This window comes from Odocoileus virginianus, chromosome 33, assembly GCF_023699985.2.
Source record: "Odocoileus virginianus isolate 20LAN1187 ecotype Illinois chromosome 33, Ovbor_1.2, whole genome shotgun sequence".
In the NCBI taxonomy this organism is placed as follows: Eukaryota; Metazoa; Chordata; class Mammalia; order Artiodactyla; family Cervidae; genus Odocoileus; species Odocoileus virginianus.
The window spans coordinates 2,749,298-2,766,473 of record NC_069706.1 but is presented as its reverse complement, the minus strand read 5'-3'; the positions used below and the strand labels follow the sequence as shown (position 1 = coordinate 2,766,473).

Here is a 17,176-nt window from a genome sequence, read left to right as displayed (position 1 = left end):
AAGAGGTGGTCAGGGAACCCCTGGCCCTGGGCTTTGTCAACCCATGACCTGTGTGGCACATGCCCACCTGGGGCCGCCTGTTCTCTGCTGACAGCGCGGGGCCCCCCACTTCCCTGACTGTCACCCCCTAGGCTCTGCTCCGCTTCCCGCACCCCCTGCTCCGGGTACCTGGGGAGACAGGGCATGCCCCACGTTGCTCTGCTCCCGAACCCGCGTAGCACCGGCCTGCAGCTGGGGTGGGCCAACAGGCCCGGCAGGTGGCCACCAGTTCCTCTGCAGAGGACAGCCACAGTCAGATGGCCAGGAAGGCGGCGTCCGCCAGATGCCGGGGGTAGGGGCCAGGCGGAGGCTGCCTGGCTGGTGTCACATGGTCCGGCTGTACTCGATGCCGCCCTTGGCGGAGATGCTCGACCATGGCAGGAAGCTGCAGAGCAGGCTCTGGGCCTGGCGGTAGATCCTGTGTGGGATGGAGCAGGGGCTCAGGTTCGCTAGTGCAGAGCCCAGGTGCTGGATGTAGTCCGTGCGGCTCCGTTAAGGAAGATTCCGCCTCGCCTGCCCGCACACCCTGGGCCGCTCGGTCAGCATGGTGACCCGCAGGGCCAGCCTGCACATAACACACCGCTTCTGTGGGCGGCCATGAGCCTGTGCAGCCTCTGCAGGGCTGGGAGCCCCATCAGATGGAGGGGCTTTGCTGTGCAAAGTAGCAAAGGACCTTCTGGGTGCAGCCCCACAACCCCGGACCCCAGACTGAGGCTGCACACAACTGGGTGCCAGGGGCAGGGTCTGGCGGAGCAAGAGCTACTGTTGCCCCTACGCAGGGCCCTATCCCTGCGATGAGGAGGGGTCTGCAGTCCTGACCCCGTGGACGCCCACAGAGAGCTCCCCACCCTTCACGTGAGCCAGGCCTACAGGCTTTTGGGTCACCCCTGTCATTCCTGTTTATTTTCCTGTGAAATGGATAAAGCCTAGACTCGTTCGTTTAACTTCTGTCTCTCACATACACACATTATTTGGGGGGCTGCTCCCTGTGACTGTTAGGAAGTCTCCTGGCCTCCATCGAATCTGTCAAGGGCCAGAGAGAAGTGGCCCTTGAAGAGGAAGGCTGAAGAGGAGGGTTGAGGGCAGGGAAACCCAGCTGGGTCACGCACCCGACAAGGCAGGCTTGAATCCAGAGTCCAGAATCAACAAGCAGCTCTTTTTGCCTCCTGTGCTTGTCCTCTCCCTGCTAGCATGAGAGCAGGGGCTTCTGTCTGTCTGAGTCACTGCTGTATCCACCTCGACCTGGAACAGGAGGCTCTCAGTAGATACCTGACGGGTGGACCTTGGGCCAGGAGCGAGAAAACCCTCCCCTCACGCCAGGCTGACGTCCAGGGGGCACCTACTTTCCCAGCGTCCACACCAGACTGTCATATCCTGTCAACATGTGCTGGTCAGACTCACCCACAACACTTGGGTCCCATGAACTTGGTCTCAAGGGTGCCACGTGAAGGCAACTGTGGCTTCAGTTGGCGCACAGACCCCACTAGGAAGCTGCCATCCCTCGCCCCCAAGAGAGAAAGGATATAGGATGGTCCAGGGAGGGTGGCCGCCGTTGATGTAAAGGACGTAGGTAAAGCCATCTTTGAGGACGCCGCGGATGGAGTAGTAGTAAGGGAGATAGTGGTGCTGCTTGAAGTCTCTGTTCTCGTAGAAGTTTATGGCTGTGTTGTTGGTGGTAAGGACGTGCAGGTAGATGGCTTTGCAGTGGTCCTGGGCAGTGGTTGATATGTGATCCTTTAGACTCTCAAGTAACAGGGACCCTGAGGGTGAGAGGAAAGGGGCGGTGGGGGGAAGAGAGCGTGAGGCAAAGGCCGACCTTCCAGAACCACTCATTGCTGGAGTACCTAACATCTGACCCCCTGGTGGAGCTTGTCAGCTGAGGCTCGGGTGTCCCGGAAGAGGATATGAGCTGGCCACGGTCCCTCCCAGGGGATGGACCTACAGCGAAACTCAATGCCCTTTCAGCCCAGGAAAACATGGGCGGACGGGCCTGGGTTACGAGGGGAGACCCTGACGCCCGCTGGCCGCGTGGCCGTGCAGAACAGGAGTCTGGAGCTATGCGGGTGGCAGGGCCCCCAGGGTGGCGGGCATCTGATGAACCGTGGCTGGGACCATTCCCTCAATCACACTTTCTACTCTTCCTCAAGAAAACCCTCGGGTGGACGTGAGCTGGGGGTGTGGCAAGAGGCACGGTCAGAGTGGCCCGTTCTCTAACGAGGATGCTCGGAAGGGGTTGTTCATCTGACCTCACCAGGTCTGGGAAGGAGGCCACAGCAGAAAGACCCAGCGAAACGTGGAAAGAAGACGGGCTGAAGGCCGAGAGTGGGTGGGGCCGGCAGATTTGTCAGGGGCAGGGAATGAAGGGAGGGTGCGGGTCTGGCCCCGACAGAGGGCAGAGGGACAGAGCAAGAGAGAGATCAAGCAGTTCCTGTGAGAGTTGGCAGCGAGCAGCAGCGAGCTGGGGGGGCCCCTTACCTATCCCGTGTTTCCTGAACTCCTTCACAACTCCCAGGCTGAGGATGTACGCGACCTGTGTGTCCAAGGAGAAGCTGGAGGCCAGAATATCTCCGTCCTAGAGAGACAGTCAGAGACGGCTGGGTCAGCAGTGGAGGCCCCGGGCCCACTGCACGACACAGCTCCCAGGCCGACTTCCAGGACCTACACCTGGGAGACACCGGGGCAGGAGAACCCAGGACAGGGGACAATGGAGGGCCACCCCCTCCCCACTGAAGCAAGAGGGTGTGGGCCCTTCTCTTAGAAACCTCTGCTAACACAGCACATGCAAAGTTGCTTCTCTCAGGGAGGGTGGTAGGCCAGGCGGGAGGGTTAGTGAAGCTGGATCAGAGCAGTCACAGCGGGAGGAAGCGCCGCTCAGGGGGCCCTCGGCCCGTGTCAGCCCACGTGCCAGGAGACAAGGCGGCCCCACAGGGCATGGGCGCTGTAACTGGAGGATCCCACACGGTCCCATGGGGTCCCGGAGTATAGCGGGAGGCAGGTGGGGGTGGCCGAGCCACCCGACTCCCCGCGCGGCCTCTTGGTTCTGGAGAGGGACCCCCGGACTGGGAGAGCCACGCCTCTGACCAGGACCAGGTTCTCACGTTCTTCTGCCTCACAAAGAACCGAAGGCTCTGCCGTGTGTGAGGTCTTCTCTCCCTCACTGCAAAGACACTTGTGACTCAGCCTGTGTCCCGGCCCATTCTCACCCCAGCCTCCACTCCACAGTTAACCTGGATGCAGGTGGACATGCCACCGGCCTCAGGGAGGAAGCCTCCTTCCGGCTCTTATGACTCGAAGCCACAGGAAGCCCATGTACCGATCACCCTCCTCCTGACTTCACCACGATGGTCGCTGTGAAGCCCACAGTCAGGTAGTGCAACTTAATGCACGTTATGACTGTGTCACAAACACACAGAACGAAACCAACCACCTACAACTCTCACACGCTGTCCGGGCTCCCGAGAGGATGGGGCACAGAGCGGGCAGTGTCCAGAGGTGTCAGCCCCTGGGCCATCGCTGCAGACACTCACCTCCTTGTGTATCTTGGTCCGATTCTTAATTTCAGCTACAATCATCCCCACGATGTCACCCCTGTAGGTCGCGGCGAGGGAAAAGAACTTCTTGTTGGAGGTGATATCACGATACCATGAGTCTGGGTACCTGAGGAGGAGACAAACGCAGGTGGACCGGCTGAAGGTCAGGTCCAGCCACTGCTGTGCTTCAGAGAGAGGAACCACGGGGGACCCTTGGCTGCTCCATCCACCACTCAGGGTCTGCCCACCACCCAGTCTCCACCAAAGTGCATCACCCTCAGAGCTGCAACTTCTGATAGCCGTTCTGTCAAGACAGGACCGTTCACTGCTGAGTGACGTCTGAATTTCGGGCACACAAGGGCAAGGTGTGTCCAGGGCCGCTAGGCGGCTCAACAAGAGCCCCGAGGGCAGCGGGGAACAGAGCAGCGAGGCAGTGCTGAAAAGGCAGAGTCAGCTGCAACCCAGGAGACTCGGATGGGTGGGAGTGAGGTTGGTTTCCTGACGGGCTACGTTAGCCCGGGATTCCTTTCTTGGGACCAAGAGCAGAGGAGGGTCTCAGACCCCGCTGGAGACCCAGGGAGGTGCTCTGCTCTGTAGAGGCCACTGCCCCCCCACCCCCGCCCCTGCCAGAAAGTTCCACAGAAGCTGAGCACCACCCAGCCTCCTATCCTGGGCCCCATCAGTCCCACCTTCTGACCAGCATGTCAGACTAGCACAGCAGCCAGGAGTGAGCTGCCACCACACGGCCCGAGGGGACTACACTTCTGTCCACCATCTTCAGAACCCGAGGCCTCCGGCCCAGCCGTCTCCAAGGAGGCAGGCAGGCCGGGCTCCTCGGAGGCAGAGGCTCCGGCCGGTGGGGCTCCACCTGCCCCAGGTCACCCTCAGCAGGGTCTACTCCATGGACTTAATGGATTCCTGTCCACCGCTGGGCTGATGTTCACTTTCTAAGAAGCCACTGCTAGCCCACAGCACACTCCCATCAGGGAAGTAAGGGGTGGGCGACCAGCTTCAACAGGTCTGTCTGAGGCTGAGGCTCACGGAGATGTGATGTTGGCAGGATCTTGTTTATTTTCAATTTTTATTTTTCCTCACTATGAGTGCTCTATGAGCATGTTACAGGAAAACGCAGGAAACAGACAAGCACAACCAGACAAAACTTGTAGTTGCTAATCATCCACCCAAAGAGCTACCAAAAACATCTGCTCCGTGGCACATTTCCTCCTAAGTTTTTATCTTGTACATGCTTTCAAATAAAAGAGGGATTGTGGTATATTCTGGCTTCCAGTCCGCTTTTTTCACCTACTGTCTCACACACACACACACAAAAACATATAAACCTCGAGGACAGATTTCTTTGTCCCTGGCTGGATAATATTGTATTTCTGCATGTACATATCCCCTGATGTAGGGAACCAATTCCTTTCTGTTAGGACACTTAGGTTGCTTCTCGATTTCCTGAATGTCATAAGCAGCACTGCACGAAAAGTCTTTGTAACTGAAGATTCTCAGCAAGGCCCTTCCCGATCTCTTTGTACAAGAACATGGTGAGGTGCAGAGAGCCCGGGGGCACCAGGGAGCAGGGCCGGGGGCCCCGAAGGGTGAGGGGGCTCTTGGTCACCAAGGCACCAACACAGCGAGCCCCCCAGCTTCAGCACTCTGCACGTAAGACCCCGCCACCCCCTGCCCAGCCCCCAGCTGCAGACCCGCTGGACTTACTCGATGGGGAACCAGTCGCCGCACAGGTGCTTCACGGTGTCTATGTCATCGTGGCAGAGGAGGCGCAGGCTGACCTCGCTGAGCGCGCTGGACGGCACCGCCTCTGTCATTCACACCTGCGGGGGAGGGGTGTCAGGAGGGCGGCGCATCCCTGCATCCCTGGGAACCTCCTCCTCAGGCAATCTGCAAGGCTGGCAGGATGGGAAGGCTCGCACTGGCCCCATGGGTGGAGAGCTTCTCCCCTCAGGGGCGTTCCCACACCAGGCATCAAAGACACCCCACCCTGGAGAGAAGGCCTGGGAGGATGGAGACACCCAGAGGCCCCCTCCCTGCTCACCCGGGATGCTCCTGAGCCTCCTCCTAGCGGAGGGCAGCTGGCCTCTGGTCTCTGTTCTCTCCCCTCTCAGCCCCACTGAGCTGCACACAGCACCCACACCCGCCCCACTTCCCCTCACCTGCTGTTCCTCCACTGGGAGGGCACACGGCCCCACCTCTCTGCCTGGGTTGGTGGCATCCTATGGCCCAGAGCTCAAACGGCCCCAGGCCTGGGCCAGGGGGCCCCAGAGACCTGCTGGATTTAGAGTGGCACTTACTGGGTGGGCTATTTCTCCTCCCCCATCCAGGTGATGAAGATACATGTACAGAGAAAGACTTTGAGAGATGCCAGAAGTTCAAGTCAGGCAGGGGTCATGAGTTCCAACGACTAAATCAGGAAGCTATGCTCAATCCAGACAAGAGGGCCAAGTGTGGGCTCTGACGAAGCACCTACACCCCCAGAACCGTGCAAGTGCCAAGGAAAAGCTGAACCCTGCACCCCCTGAGATCCTGAAGCCACAGGAAACCCAGGGATGGAGGCCAGCCCGCCAGTGCCTCCAGTGAAACACACAAAGGCCTCAGGGCCCCACCTAAAGTGCTGGGCCTGAAGCAGATCAAGCCTCCAGGCCACCCAGTACACGGGCACCACGACATCAGACACACACAGAATGGGTGGTATTCCACATGACAGCCGCCTGGTCTCCAAACACTCAGCGTCATTAAAAAATCAGAAGTAGACTGAAAGAGACAAGGAGACCTACAACCAAACGTGATGTGCAAACTCCTTCCGGGAAACAGGAAAAGTCAAACACTTGGGAGCAACTTAAATATGGGCTGGACGCCAGATGATGAATTTATTATGAAATTATTATGAACCTGGTACTAACTGTCTCAGACGTGGAAGGTGGAGTTCTCCTGTAGACGGTCTTAGAGATGCTCTATCTGCTGAAATACTTCAGAACGAGGCATCATCAGGTTTAAAACTAAATAACTCAAAATCTTTTCAACTGCTTAGGAAGCAAATGTGATAAAATGCTGTTAGCGGTTGCATCTAGGTGGCAGGTTTATATAAAACAGGAACTGACTGTTTACACATTCCGTTTTTCTATGTACTTGAAACTTTCCTTAATAAAACTTGGGGTCGGGATGGGGGAAACGACAGTTCTGTGCGGGGGCACCGTGAGGGCCCTGGTGACGCCAGAGGCCAAAGGGTGCCCAAGGCCAGAGCCCTCCTGCTGCTGGAAGCGCCATGCCCTCCTCCTCCCTGGAAGACTGGCTCCAGGAGGCTGGTCTGGGGTTTGACGAGCACAGGCCAGCCTGAGAAACGGGGTTGACAAGACTGCCTGCCCTCATCACCCTTGGCAGAGCTCCAGGTGTCTCACTGGCTGTGCCCACCAGGTTCTCGACCAAGACCTGGGTTGCTCTGAGCCCCGCAGGAGGAGCTGCAGGACAGGAGGTGCCGGCTCACCCTCCACAGTCTCTGCCCAGAGCTGGCAGGACAAGTGCCGGCGACCAACAACCCCGGCTTCAGAGCCAGGGGCTCAGGTACCCTGCGAGGCCATAGGCAGACGAGGAATACCCGGGGAGCTGGCGCCACAGGGAGCAGCAGGAAGCAAGGCTTTGACCTGTGGTACCTGTGCCAGGGGGCTGACTACAAAGAGGCTGGGGTGGGCACGTCCCGAGGGGACGGAAATGTTTCGTATCTTGACGATGGTGGTTACACACACAAACGTATATACACATGTATTAAACTCATTGGGTATATTCTGTTGTTATGTATATTAAACTTCAATAAAGTTGGTTTTAAAACATTTTAAAGCTTGAGGAGTGACCGCAAAGGGAGAGACTGATAATAAATGAGCAACTCGCTTGTCCTGGGATTTATACATTTTCACCCTAGTGTCTTGTGACAACGCTCTTGACCAAAGGGGCAGGATTTCCCTGTTCAGCGTTCATGAAGAACACTGGCCTCTAAGACACACAGCTATTTGTGGATTCTCACATCCCTATTAAAAGTACTTGGATGTTTTCAAAGGCCGTTCTTTAGATGCCTTGATTTAAAAATAGAGACATGTCACATCTAACTAAGGGGAAATGTAGTATATTATAGTGTCTGATCTGCCCTAGCCCAACTGACAGGAGTGGAGGAGGGAGAATCCGGCACCCACGTGCCAGAGAGAAAGGGATGTTCGGGGGGTCGGGGGGCTGGTCAAGATGGAGGTGGTATGGTGGGCAGTGCTGGCCCACCACTGGGGGAGAAGCCGGAAGACTGACATCTGACACCTGTGGGGACCCCGCTTGTCCACCTGGAACCTTCAGTCAAGTACTAACCTCCTGTTGCTATGTGCTGCCCTACGGGCTTAAGGGACAAGGACTCTGAAGACTCACTGGAGGACAGAGGCGGCAGGGGAACCAGAGCAGAGCCCCCGAGTCAGCCCTCTGTCCCGAGTCCGGGGTGCTGAGCCGCAGGCATACAGACCACCTTTCAGTGCGTTTCCCTACAAAGACACAGACACACAGACCCGAGGACGGCAGGGACACAGTGTGAGAAGACACGGTTCAGGCCTGCAGCAAGTCCTCCCCACGCTTGCTGGTCTGCGACCTGCCCTTGGCCTTCGGGGTTGGCTGAGTGCAGCATTTCTAGAAGGGACAGAAATTGGATTCTCCAAGACAATGAAGGGTCAGCCCGCTCACCTCTCCATCTGTCCTTTCTCCTTCCCTAAACCTTGTCCCCGTGGGCTGTCTGAAAGAGTCATCTTCCTTCTGAGCTGAAATGACCTCTCGGGTCCCTGTGTTGATGCCATGCAGTGGCTGGGGGTGATGCCTGATCACCTGGGCATGTGCTCCCAGACCCCACTTCCTGAGGTTCTGCGAGCGCCCAACCAGAAGACAGAGTAAACGCCAACATCCCAGGCGTATCCTCCACCCCACCCCCCAGCTGCCAAGTGCTGGGGGTTCAGGAGCTGGGGCCTCGGGATGGGACTGCTCTAGTTTCTGGAGGAGTTTCCTGGCACCATCACAATGCCCACGGGGCAGAGCACCGCCCTGGCCTGCCCCTGCACTCCAGGCCCCTTCTCAAACAAAGCACGGGAAAGATGAGTGCATACTCGTCCACAGCAGAGTTAAAGACCACCAGGGCCCTCCAATGTGAAATTCTGCAGGCGCCAGACTTATTGGCTTGACAAATCCAACAACAGATTCCAAGCTCGTGCCTTCAAGATGGATGGTGCAAAAAAGGAAAAACAAGCCAGTGATGGACACACGGCACTGCCCTGCTCATCAGTAAAATGGACTGAAGGGCTCAGAGCAGGGAGTGAGGGAAACTGAACGCGCAGCTCAGCTCAGCTCCTTTGTTCAAGTGAGCAGCCATCTGGGGGTGGGGTGGGGGAGCCTGTTTCTACAGCAGCCTGGGAGCCTTTCAAAGCCTGAGAGTAGGAGGAGAAATATGAATAATTTACAGGAGACGAGACGCTGTGGGTCCAAAGCACCTCCCTCTTCCAGCCCACCACACGATGCCCCAAGGGGAGCCCACAGGCTCCTCACACAATTTAAAAACATATCACTTCACCTGCGAACTGTTAACAGTGGGGCATTCCATTTTTGTGATATTCTAAAACTGGCTAAAGAAACTGACGGTAAGAGCAATGAGAATGTGGCTGAGGCAGACATAGGATGCCGTCGATGCGGGGGCACAGGATGACTCGCGGGGCCAGAGACAATATTCCCATGTCCGTCAGGGTCGTCAACCGTGTTCACCTGCGCACTTCAGATCTGCTGGCTGGGCAGCATGTGAACCAGCCCTTGACTTAAAAACAAGACAACAACCAGTGGTCCGGAACAGTCCGGGGGTCAGCCCGTGCTTCCCTCTGGGCCAGAGGTTCTATGACCACCGCTCCCATCGAAAAAGAATCCATTCATTTATTTATCAAAGTTGTACTAAAAACCCAGGCCCCGCTCTAGACACTGCGGTTGCAGTAAAGAGCAGAGATGGACATCTCTGATCACCGGTGGGGCTGGTGGGGGCGGGGAAGGTGTGTGTTTTCTTGCTCTTTTACCTACATACTCTCAGAAACGCTTCCTTTGCTTGAAAAATTCCGAGGCAAACAGCACATCAGTGAACACAAAGAATGCCATCCAGCAGGCTGGGCAGGGAGGGGTTAACACACCTGTCAGGGGGACGCGCCCCTCCCAAAGCCTCAGGAAAAGGCAAGGGATCTGCCTGCATCACTCAGGGTGTTTTCCTTCACTATTTGACCCGCCTCCGTGAGTCAAGAGTTCCAACACATGCGTCAGCCCATGCCCTCCCCGCCAAAACCAGGAGGGATCACTGGTTCACAGTATGTCTTACAGCAGTGGAGTCCACGTGAAAGGCAAGGCTTCGAGGCCACACACCCAGGTGCACAGGCGCTGTCTGGCTCCCCCCGCCACGTGTGGGCCCTGGGTCCCCGCAGGGCTGTGAAGCGGGGACCGAAGTCCTCACAGGACATGTGCAGAGCACCTGCCAGGCGGGTCGAAGCCAGCCCTCTGCAAACGGTGGCCATGGCGGCCAGGTGCCAGGTTCTCTTCCAGGGACTAGTGAACGTGCGGGGCCCGCACCTGAAACTCGGGCTGTCACCAGATTCTTCAGGATAAGGAGGAGAATGGGTTCTTCCAGAGGCGGGCACCCTCAGCACTGCCCGGGTCTGGGGCTGAAATGGGACGCTGCTGGCGGCTCAGTTTGCAGGGGAAAAGCACAGCCATGGGGTCTCGGGTTCAGAAACCCCGCCTGCTTCTCGCTGCTGCCCCTTCAGCAAACCAGCCCCGGCCCCCCAGCCCTTTCTAGCATTTCTGTGCTTTTTCCACCTGACTCTGCTGGGCTTTGTTGTTTTACGTTTGACTTTTTCATCTCTGTGTCCCTGGGTTTGTACTTAAGATCATTCAAAATCCAACAGATATTAAATGTGAAAGTGGGTGAAATTCGGTATAAATTAATACTTGATCATGTGGTTAACTTTTATAACAAAAAATTTTTTTAAAAAGAAATTCAACCTCCTCTCAGCATTTGTCTGTGGAATTAAGGCAGACGTCTGTTTTACATCACTCACTCCTGCCTCATTTGTTTTTTTTTTTTTTTAAACAATGAGCTTGTTTTTATTATCAGAAAAAAATAAAAGACTTCCAGGAGGTATGTGAAAATTCTGAACACATTTTTTATATTAAATAATCTGTTTCTAATTAGTAACAACTTGGGAATTTTATAATGTCTCTTCAAATTATAAGTAGAGTAGTTATCCATTTTGCCCCAGAATAGACTCTCAGTGCCAGTGTTTAAGCCCTGTACCCTTGGAATAGCACAGCATTTATGCACCGATGCCAGAAATAAACATTATAAACACAGACCCACACTTGTAATGAAGCAAAGAGGAGGCAGTTGTGGGTAAGAAAATTATTTTAAAGAGTTAAAAATATTAAAAATATTTCCTGTGCAATCATTACAAAGAAAATTCAGTGGCCATATAAAGATCAATTTTAAAAATACTTAAAAGGCTTCAGGACAACCATCTAAAAACAAGACAAAACAAAAAAACAAAAAAGAACATCGCCCATTTGTTAAATGCTGTTTAAAATTTTGTTCACGGTAAAATAGGAATCAACACACAATATGAAGCAAAAACTCAAAAGCCCCCTCCTCACTTCGTCCTCAGTAAAATAAAGATTAATAGATTTCTGAGTTTCCTACTTGAAAGCAAACTTTTTAAATAGGAGAGGGCTTACCAGGTACGAGGCCCAAGGGGCTTCTGAGGTGGAGGTTTCACTAGTATATTAACAGCGTGACCAAATGTCAAGCAGAGTACTTTTCTGTAGCAGAGTACTTTTCTGTACGTTTCTGTGTATTTACACAAAAAAGTTAAACACAGGAGGCCAGAAGAGAAGCAACACTGTAATTTGAAGCTAAGAGTAAAAAGAGCGGCAAATACCTGGCCAGCAAGACCTTCTGAATAGTTTACAACTAGAGTCACAAAGAGGCATCTAAAAAGAAACAAGTTGTTAGAAAGGAGCAAACCACCAAGTGCTGCCGGAACTATAGGAACTATAGAAACATCGCTGTAGTAACACTGTCCAGATAAAAATCACTGCAGCAGCGAAGAGACAATTACCCAGAGACTATTTTATAAAAAGAAATTGCTTTCTTCTCAGTTATTTTTAAGATGGGCTCAAATTTCACTACTTTTCTGCCCCAGTACTTTGCTGCCCTATTTCAGGAATGCAGGAAACAAAACAGAGGAACACAATTTACTGTTTTAATAATAAGAAGAAATAGAACTGGAAGAATTTCTTTTTCAATGTGGTCTGTTTTCTCTGGTCTTCCTGTGGAAGCAAGCGGACAAACATTTGTTCTGAGTCCTTTTCCCCAATCAGTTCCTCTTTGCTTCTTTACAAATGCGAATTTTTTTTTTAATTTGGCTAGGTGGCATAATGGATCTTAGTTCCCTGACCAGGGATCGAACCCACAGCCCCTGCACTGGAAGCTTGGAGTCTTAACCTCTGGACCATTAGTAAAGTCCCTACAACTGTGAATATTATTAGAATGTTTAGAATGTTTATGTCTGGCATCAGTGCACAAAAGCCGGGTTACTTCAAGGACATGGACCTTAAATGCTGACACTGAGAGTCCACTAACTAGAAGAGGCATTTTAAGGTCTCTACGTGATCACACTCATAGGTGGTCCTCGTCATCAATATTCCAAGTGTTGGGGCTGCCTGACTGGGAAGTCAGCCTCAGGTGAGGAGATGGGGAGTATCAGAGGCCCTCAGGATGGGGCTAGGGACTGACTGGCCCTCATGTGAGGTGATGCCCTGACCATCCAAGCTCTGCTTGTGGGCACCTCGAGGTGACTGTCACATGTCAGTCAACCTCTGGAGAGCGGCACTTGATGGAGCACTGGGTCAACTGCTGACACAGACCCCAAACCACTACGTGCAGAGAGCCCTGGCTCCCTGTTCAGATGTCCTCCCCACCACTCCAGAAGCACCGAGCAAACACTTCAGTTCAGAGGAGAGTGTCAACCCTACTACGCATGCGCTTACTGGGTTTTCAAACACACAGGTCTCTCTTTAACCTCTCTTTAATCAGCACTGGGCTTCAGGGAACCCTAATCTGGCCTGCCAGCCAGCCTCGATCAGAAGTCACGCTAAAATGATCATATTTCAGGAAGGAGGCCTGATCCCAGAATTATCAAAGACACTTAGAAACATTTGTTGAATGGAATTCAACCTTCGAACTTGGCCAGAAAGAGACCCAGGAGTTCCAACATCACTTTGCAGATCAGTGTTTTACTCGAAAGCGCTTTGCATGGACGGAAGCAGGATGCAGGATCCAGATCCCAATCTTCATTTCTGCAAACGAGGAACTGAGGTGGGAGAGCTAGAAGGACTCCATGGGTTTCTTCCAGAAAGCAAAGTCAGGGGAGGAGGTGGTGGAGGCAAAGATGTGGAAAGGGAGGAACCTCCATTTAAGAGAAGACATGGCAGCTGACAAGCAGCCAGCTATCTGTTCAGGTAGGAGAGCTGTCAGCAGCAAGCAGAGACCTTGGGGCATTTTGGCAGAGATCTGCACTGCCCTAACCTCAGAGCTCTGAATACCTGTGGCTGCTGCCAGGTAAGGATGCTGGGTCCACCTAGTCTAAACACATCTCAGCTGCTAGAAGACAAACTGCTGCTAGCCAGTCCACTGAGGCTGGGACAGTCTGCAGGGCAGAGCATCAGGTAAGCAATGACGGCCCCACCCTTCTTAGTTCTAGTGTCTTCATTTCTCAAATCTCCTAACATCCAGGAATTTTCTTCCAACACAGGCGAGGCCAAGTTGCCAAGCAACATCAACAGGTCATATCTGAAGTCTGAGAGTGGGTGTGGTTAAAATAAAGATGGTGATAAAGTCACCATAAGTCACAGTGGGGAGAAGCTAAAGGTAAGACATACACACAGACCTTTTAAAATAGTGTGTGTATTTTTTATTTTGGCCTGTGAACACCACACCATGCACTGACTCTGTTACTTAGAGGTTTTAACCATCTTCAGAGAAATCCAGCACTTCTGGAAACACAGTGAGATGGGAACTTCAGCAACCTGTGGCCCAAAGGAGGAGCCCAGGCACACTGCTTCTCAAAGGGCCAATGTGCACTTTAATTCTGACGCACAAACTCCAACAACAGGGGAGATGAAAACCTATGCCATGCCCAGTCATGACCACTTTTTAAATGACAAGGACTTCTATTTCAGCCACCCTTGAGTTTCTTCTGGCCTTGAATCCTTTCTTCTCAAACTAAGCTTAAAGCAATTCAGGGATTTTTGCAAGAAGAGAGCATTTGTTTTGCTCCAGCCCACTTTTAATTCAGTGCTGTCCAAGACTCCCCTTCTCCCTGCCTCACATGCCAGTACTTTTGGCCGAAGGACTTCTGACTCTTATTTGTACATACAAAGTGCTTCACAGAATGTGGTATTGCTACTGCTGACCTGCAGTCATAACTGACTTTCCAGTTCAGGCAGTTTAAGCGTTAACATTAAGTTTTCTGCCTTCTGTGCTCCAGTAAAATACCTGCACCCAGCAAAGTTCTCTTCAGTTCTGACTCTCTGATTACAACCATTCCAGGTACCAAAGGGCTGTCAGGCTGTTATCCTTTTCCTTCAAGAGAAACGTAACAAAATGGTATGGCTTAAGGACTGGGCAGAGTGAAACAGACCAAGGAAGCAGCCAATGGCCACGTTTATGGCAGAGTAACTCCTCCTCTCACCCCCAGACCCTGGGGTCCATCACTCCCTGAGCACACAGATATTTGTTGTTAGTGGTCCAGGGAAGGCGTTCAGCCTCCCTGAAAATCTTACCAGGGGAACAAACCACGGAGACTACAGATTCCCTCTGTTCCGTGGGAAGTGCCCAATCGACGGGGCAGAGGTCAGAGGTGGTGCAAGGGTCTGCATGGCCAATCTTTAAACTACCCCAAAACATAAGGAATTGAGCTGTCTTAACCAAAATGTACAGCTTAAGGAGTAAGAAGTGGAGACGGCCGAGAAAGAGTCCCAGAGTTTCAAGAGTTCACGGGAGGGCAAAAAAAGTCGCCAAATAACTACAACCCAGGCAACAAGTACCAAAGCAGCGGTGGGGCCCGGCGAGGCGGCAAATCGCTGAACTGTGAAAAGGACGGGCCCGGCACCTCCCGCGAGGCCCGGTGGGCAGCAAGGAGCAGGCTGCCCTCTGCTTCCAAATCTCCCCGCCAGCTCGTCCCGAGGCCTGGCACGGAGGCAGCCCAAACAAAAGGATTGGGATCGCGCCCCTGGGGCGCCCCGAGCCTGGGGTCTCGGCCCCCCCCACCTCGCCCCAGGAAACGAGAGCTCTGTGATCTCCCCGAAACCCCGCGGAAATGTCTGGGCGCCAGCTGGCGGGGGGCGCGCCCCAGCCTCCTTCGAATTGACGGATTGTCCCACGCCCCGCCAGGGCCGCCTCGGGCCCCCTGCACCCCGGCAGGACCCCGCAACTGCGCTGCCGCCCGGGGCCGGAACTGCTCCCCTGCCTCCCTTGACGCCCGCCCTCGGCCGGGCCCGGCACTCCGCCGCAGGCCCGAACCCCGGGATGCCTCACCTCGGGCGGGAGCCGGCGGCAGCGGATGGCGTTCTAGGGCTCAGTGCATCCTTGGTTCGCAGGGAGCCAGGAAGTGGGGCCGCTCAGAGCCCTCAACCAGTTATGTAACCGGCAGGGGCCGCAGCCGGGACGGAGGCGGCGGCCCGAGGCACTTCCGCCTCCAGCGCCCGGCTGGCGACACAGGCAGAAGCCCATTGGCCAGCGGCGTCCACGTGGGGCGGCACCTCGCGACGCCGACGCCGCCATCTTAAGAGCTGGCGGGCCTCACGCGAAGCCGGATACTGGAGAGAGTGGACACAAAAGTAGCGGGGACGTCGGCGGTGGAGCAGCGGAAGCACCTCCAGGGGGCGCATCTGCTAGAGGCTCGCGAGGCTCTGAGACCTGGCAGAGGGGCTGGACGGGTCGAGCCGACCCTCGGGGCCCGAGCCCGGCGGGGCGTGGACGCCAGGGGCGCGGTCCGGTTGGTAGCCGGCGGGCTTGGGTTCTTGGGCTGAGCGCTGAGGCTCGCAGGCCTCCATGTCCCGGCCAGCGGTCCTGTCGTTTGGTTTGGACCTGGAGCTTTTCCATCCGCAGCGTCTGACGGGGCTTCCGCCTAGGGAAGCGTGATCGGGTGGCCAACGGCGGCTGGAGGGCAGCACCACCCGGCTCAGCGCCAGACGTCCGCGGCAGCCAGAGTCCAGTTTCCGCCGTGTAAAGGGTGGAGGCGGGGGGCAAGGGGAGGGGTGTCAGTTGCCCTCAAGTTGGAGGAGGGGCTACTCCGTGGTCCCCACCCCATTTGGCACCAGGAACCGGTTTTTGTGTTAGACAGTTGTTCCACGGACCAGGGATGGGGGGATGGTTTTGGGGTAATTCAAGCATATTTATTATACACTTTATTGCTATTATTATTACATGAGCTCTACCTCATATCATCAAGCATTAGATCCTGCAGATTGGGGACCCCTGGTCTACATCACAAAACCTAACTCCAACTTTGTTACTAAGGGACTTGTGTTGAGCAAAATCTGATGTTAACTTTAAAGGAGAGATTTATCCTTTGCCTTCAAATACCTTTCACGGGTAATATGGCCAAAGGATGGAATAAGAAGGCTAAAATGATCAACCCTTAAAGGACCTAATTTACACCCAAGCAAATAGACATTATGACAGATTAAAACAGTCTAAAATCACACTATCTTATAAACGTTAAATGCATATTCTTTAACATTTTGACAGTGAAAAGGTACCTAAAGAGATTAGTAGAAGTCTGAAAGGTAAGTGGTGTAAATAGATCAAGAGTAGTGTAACAAGGGGATATGTAAGAACCCAGCAAGTCTATTGTCTACACAATAAGATGTTAGTGGCTGGTGGAATCTTGATTTGTGTAAAGCAGCCTATATATTATCTTTTTGTAACATTTTCTCTAAGTTCCTATTTTAAAAGCTGAAAAATTATGGACAAAATCAAAACATAAAATTTACAACTCTGTAGTTACAGTTTTAAGGACAGCAAACATGCTGTTGTAAGCAAAGATGCTGTGGTAAATGTGTTTTGGTCCATTCAGGGCATTTCAATCATTCTATATATTTAGTGTCACTATTAACTTATAATCAAACTTGTTAAAAAGACTTTAATATAACTTGTTTAAAAAACTTGAAAATAACTATAAACTTTAATATAATCAATCTTGTAAAAAAAATTTGCAGATGGGCTGCAAATTTAGCTGCAGTCTTTCCAAAAATTCACTTTTAAGTGGGAACTGGTTGCAAGATCCAGCAAGTCGGTGTGTCAGAGTAATTGTCCCCTAGTATCCACTGTCTTCCTCCTCCTCTTTTTTTTTTTTCCCTAATGTAGTATCCACTGTCTTCCTCCTCTTTTTTTCTAATGTAGACCATTTTTTTAAAGTCTTTATTGAACTTGTTACAATATTGCCTTTTTTTTTTTTTTATGATTTGGGTTTTTTGCTGGGAGGTCTGTG

At 53.3% G+C, this 17,176-nt stretch overlaps 1 protein-coding gene and 1 long non-coding RNA gene across 2 annotated transcripts; both read right to left on the bottom strand.

The window, feature by feature from the left end:
- Positions 1–266: 266 nt before the first annotated feature.
- On the bottom strand, positions 267–15,404 carry NAA60 (N-alpha-acetyltransferase 60, NatF catalytic subunit). The gene is made up of 6 exons (XM_020915352.2): positions 15,220–15,404; positions 5,289–5,404; positions 3,567–3,696; positions 2,515–2,611; positions 1,565–1,799; positions 267–520 (listed from the first exon to the last, which is right to left on the bottom strand). The coding sequence occupies exons 2-6, from the start codon at positions 5,396–5,398 to the stop codon at positions 364–366; spliced, it is 729 nt and encodes a 242-aa protein (XP_020771011.1). The 5' UTR covers positions 5,399–5,404; positions 15,220–15,404; the 3' UTR covers positions 267–363.
- LOC139032778 (uncharacterized) lies at positions 1,179–1,558 on the bottom strand. The gene is made up of 2 exons (XR_011485380.1): positions 1,441–1,558; positions 1,179–1,281 (listed from the first exon to the last, which is right to left on the bottom strand). It is a non-coding gene; the product is annotated as an uncharacterized lncRNA (long non-coding RNA).
- Positions 15,405–17,176: the final 1,772 nt, after the last annotated feature.

Coding starts and splice junctions, on each gene's coding strand:
- NAA60 (XM_020915352.2), bottom strand. CDS start 5,398: ATGACAGAGGCGGTGCCGTCCAGCGCGCTCAGCGAGGTCAGCCTGCGC. Junction 2,612..3,566: donor GGACCAAGATACACAAGGAG/GTGAGTGTCTGC, acceptor CTGTCTCTCTAG/GACGGAGATATTCTGGCCTC. Junction 521..1,564: donor CACCCTCCCTGGACCATCCT/ATATCCTTTCTC, acceptor ACGGAGCCGCAC/GGACTACATCCAGCACCTGG.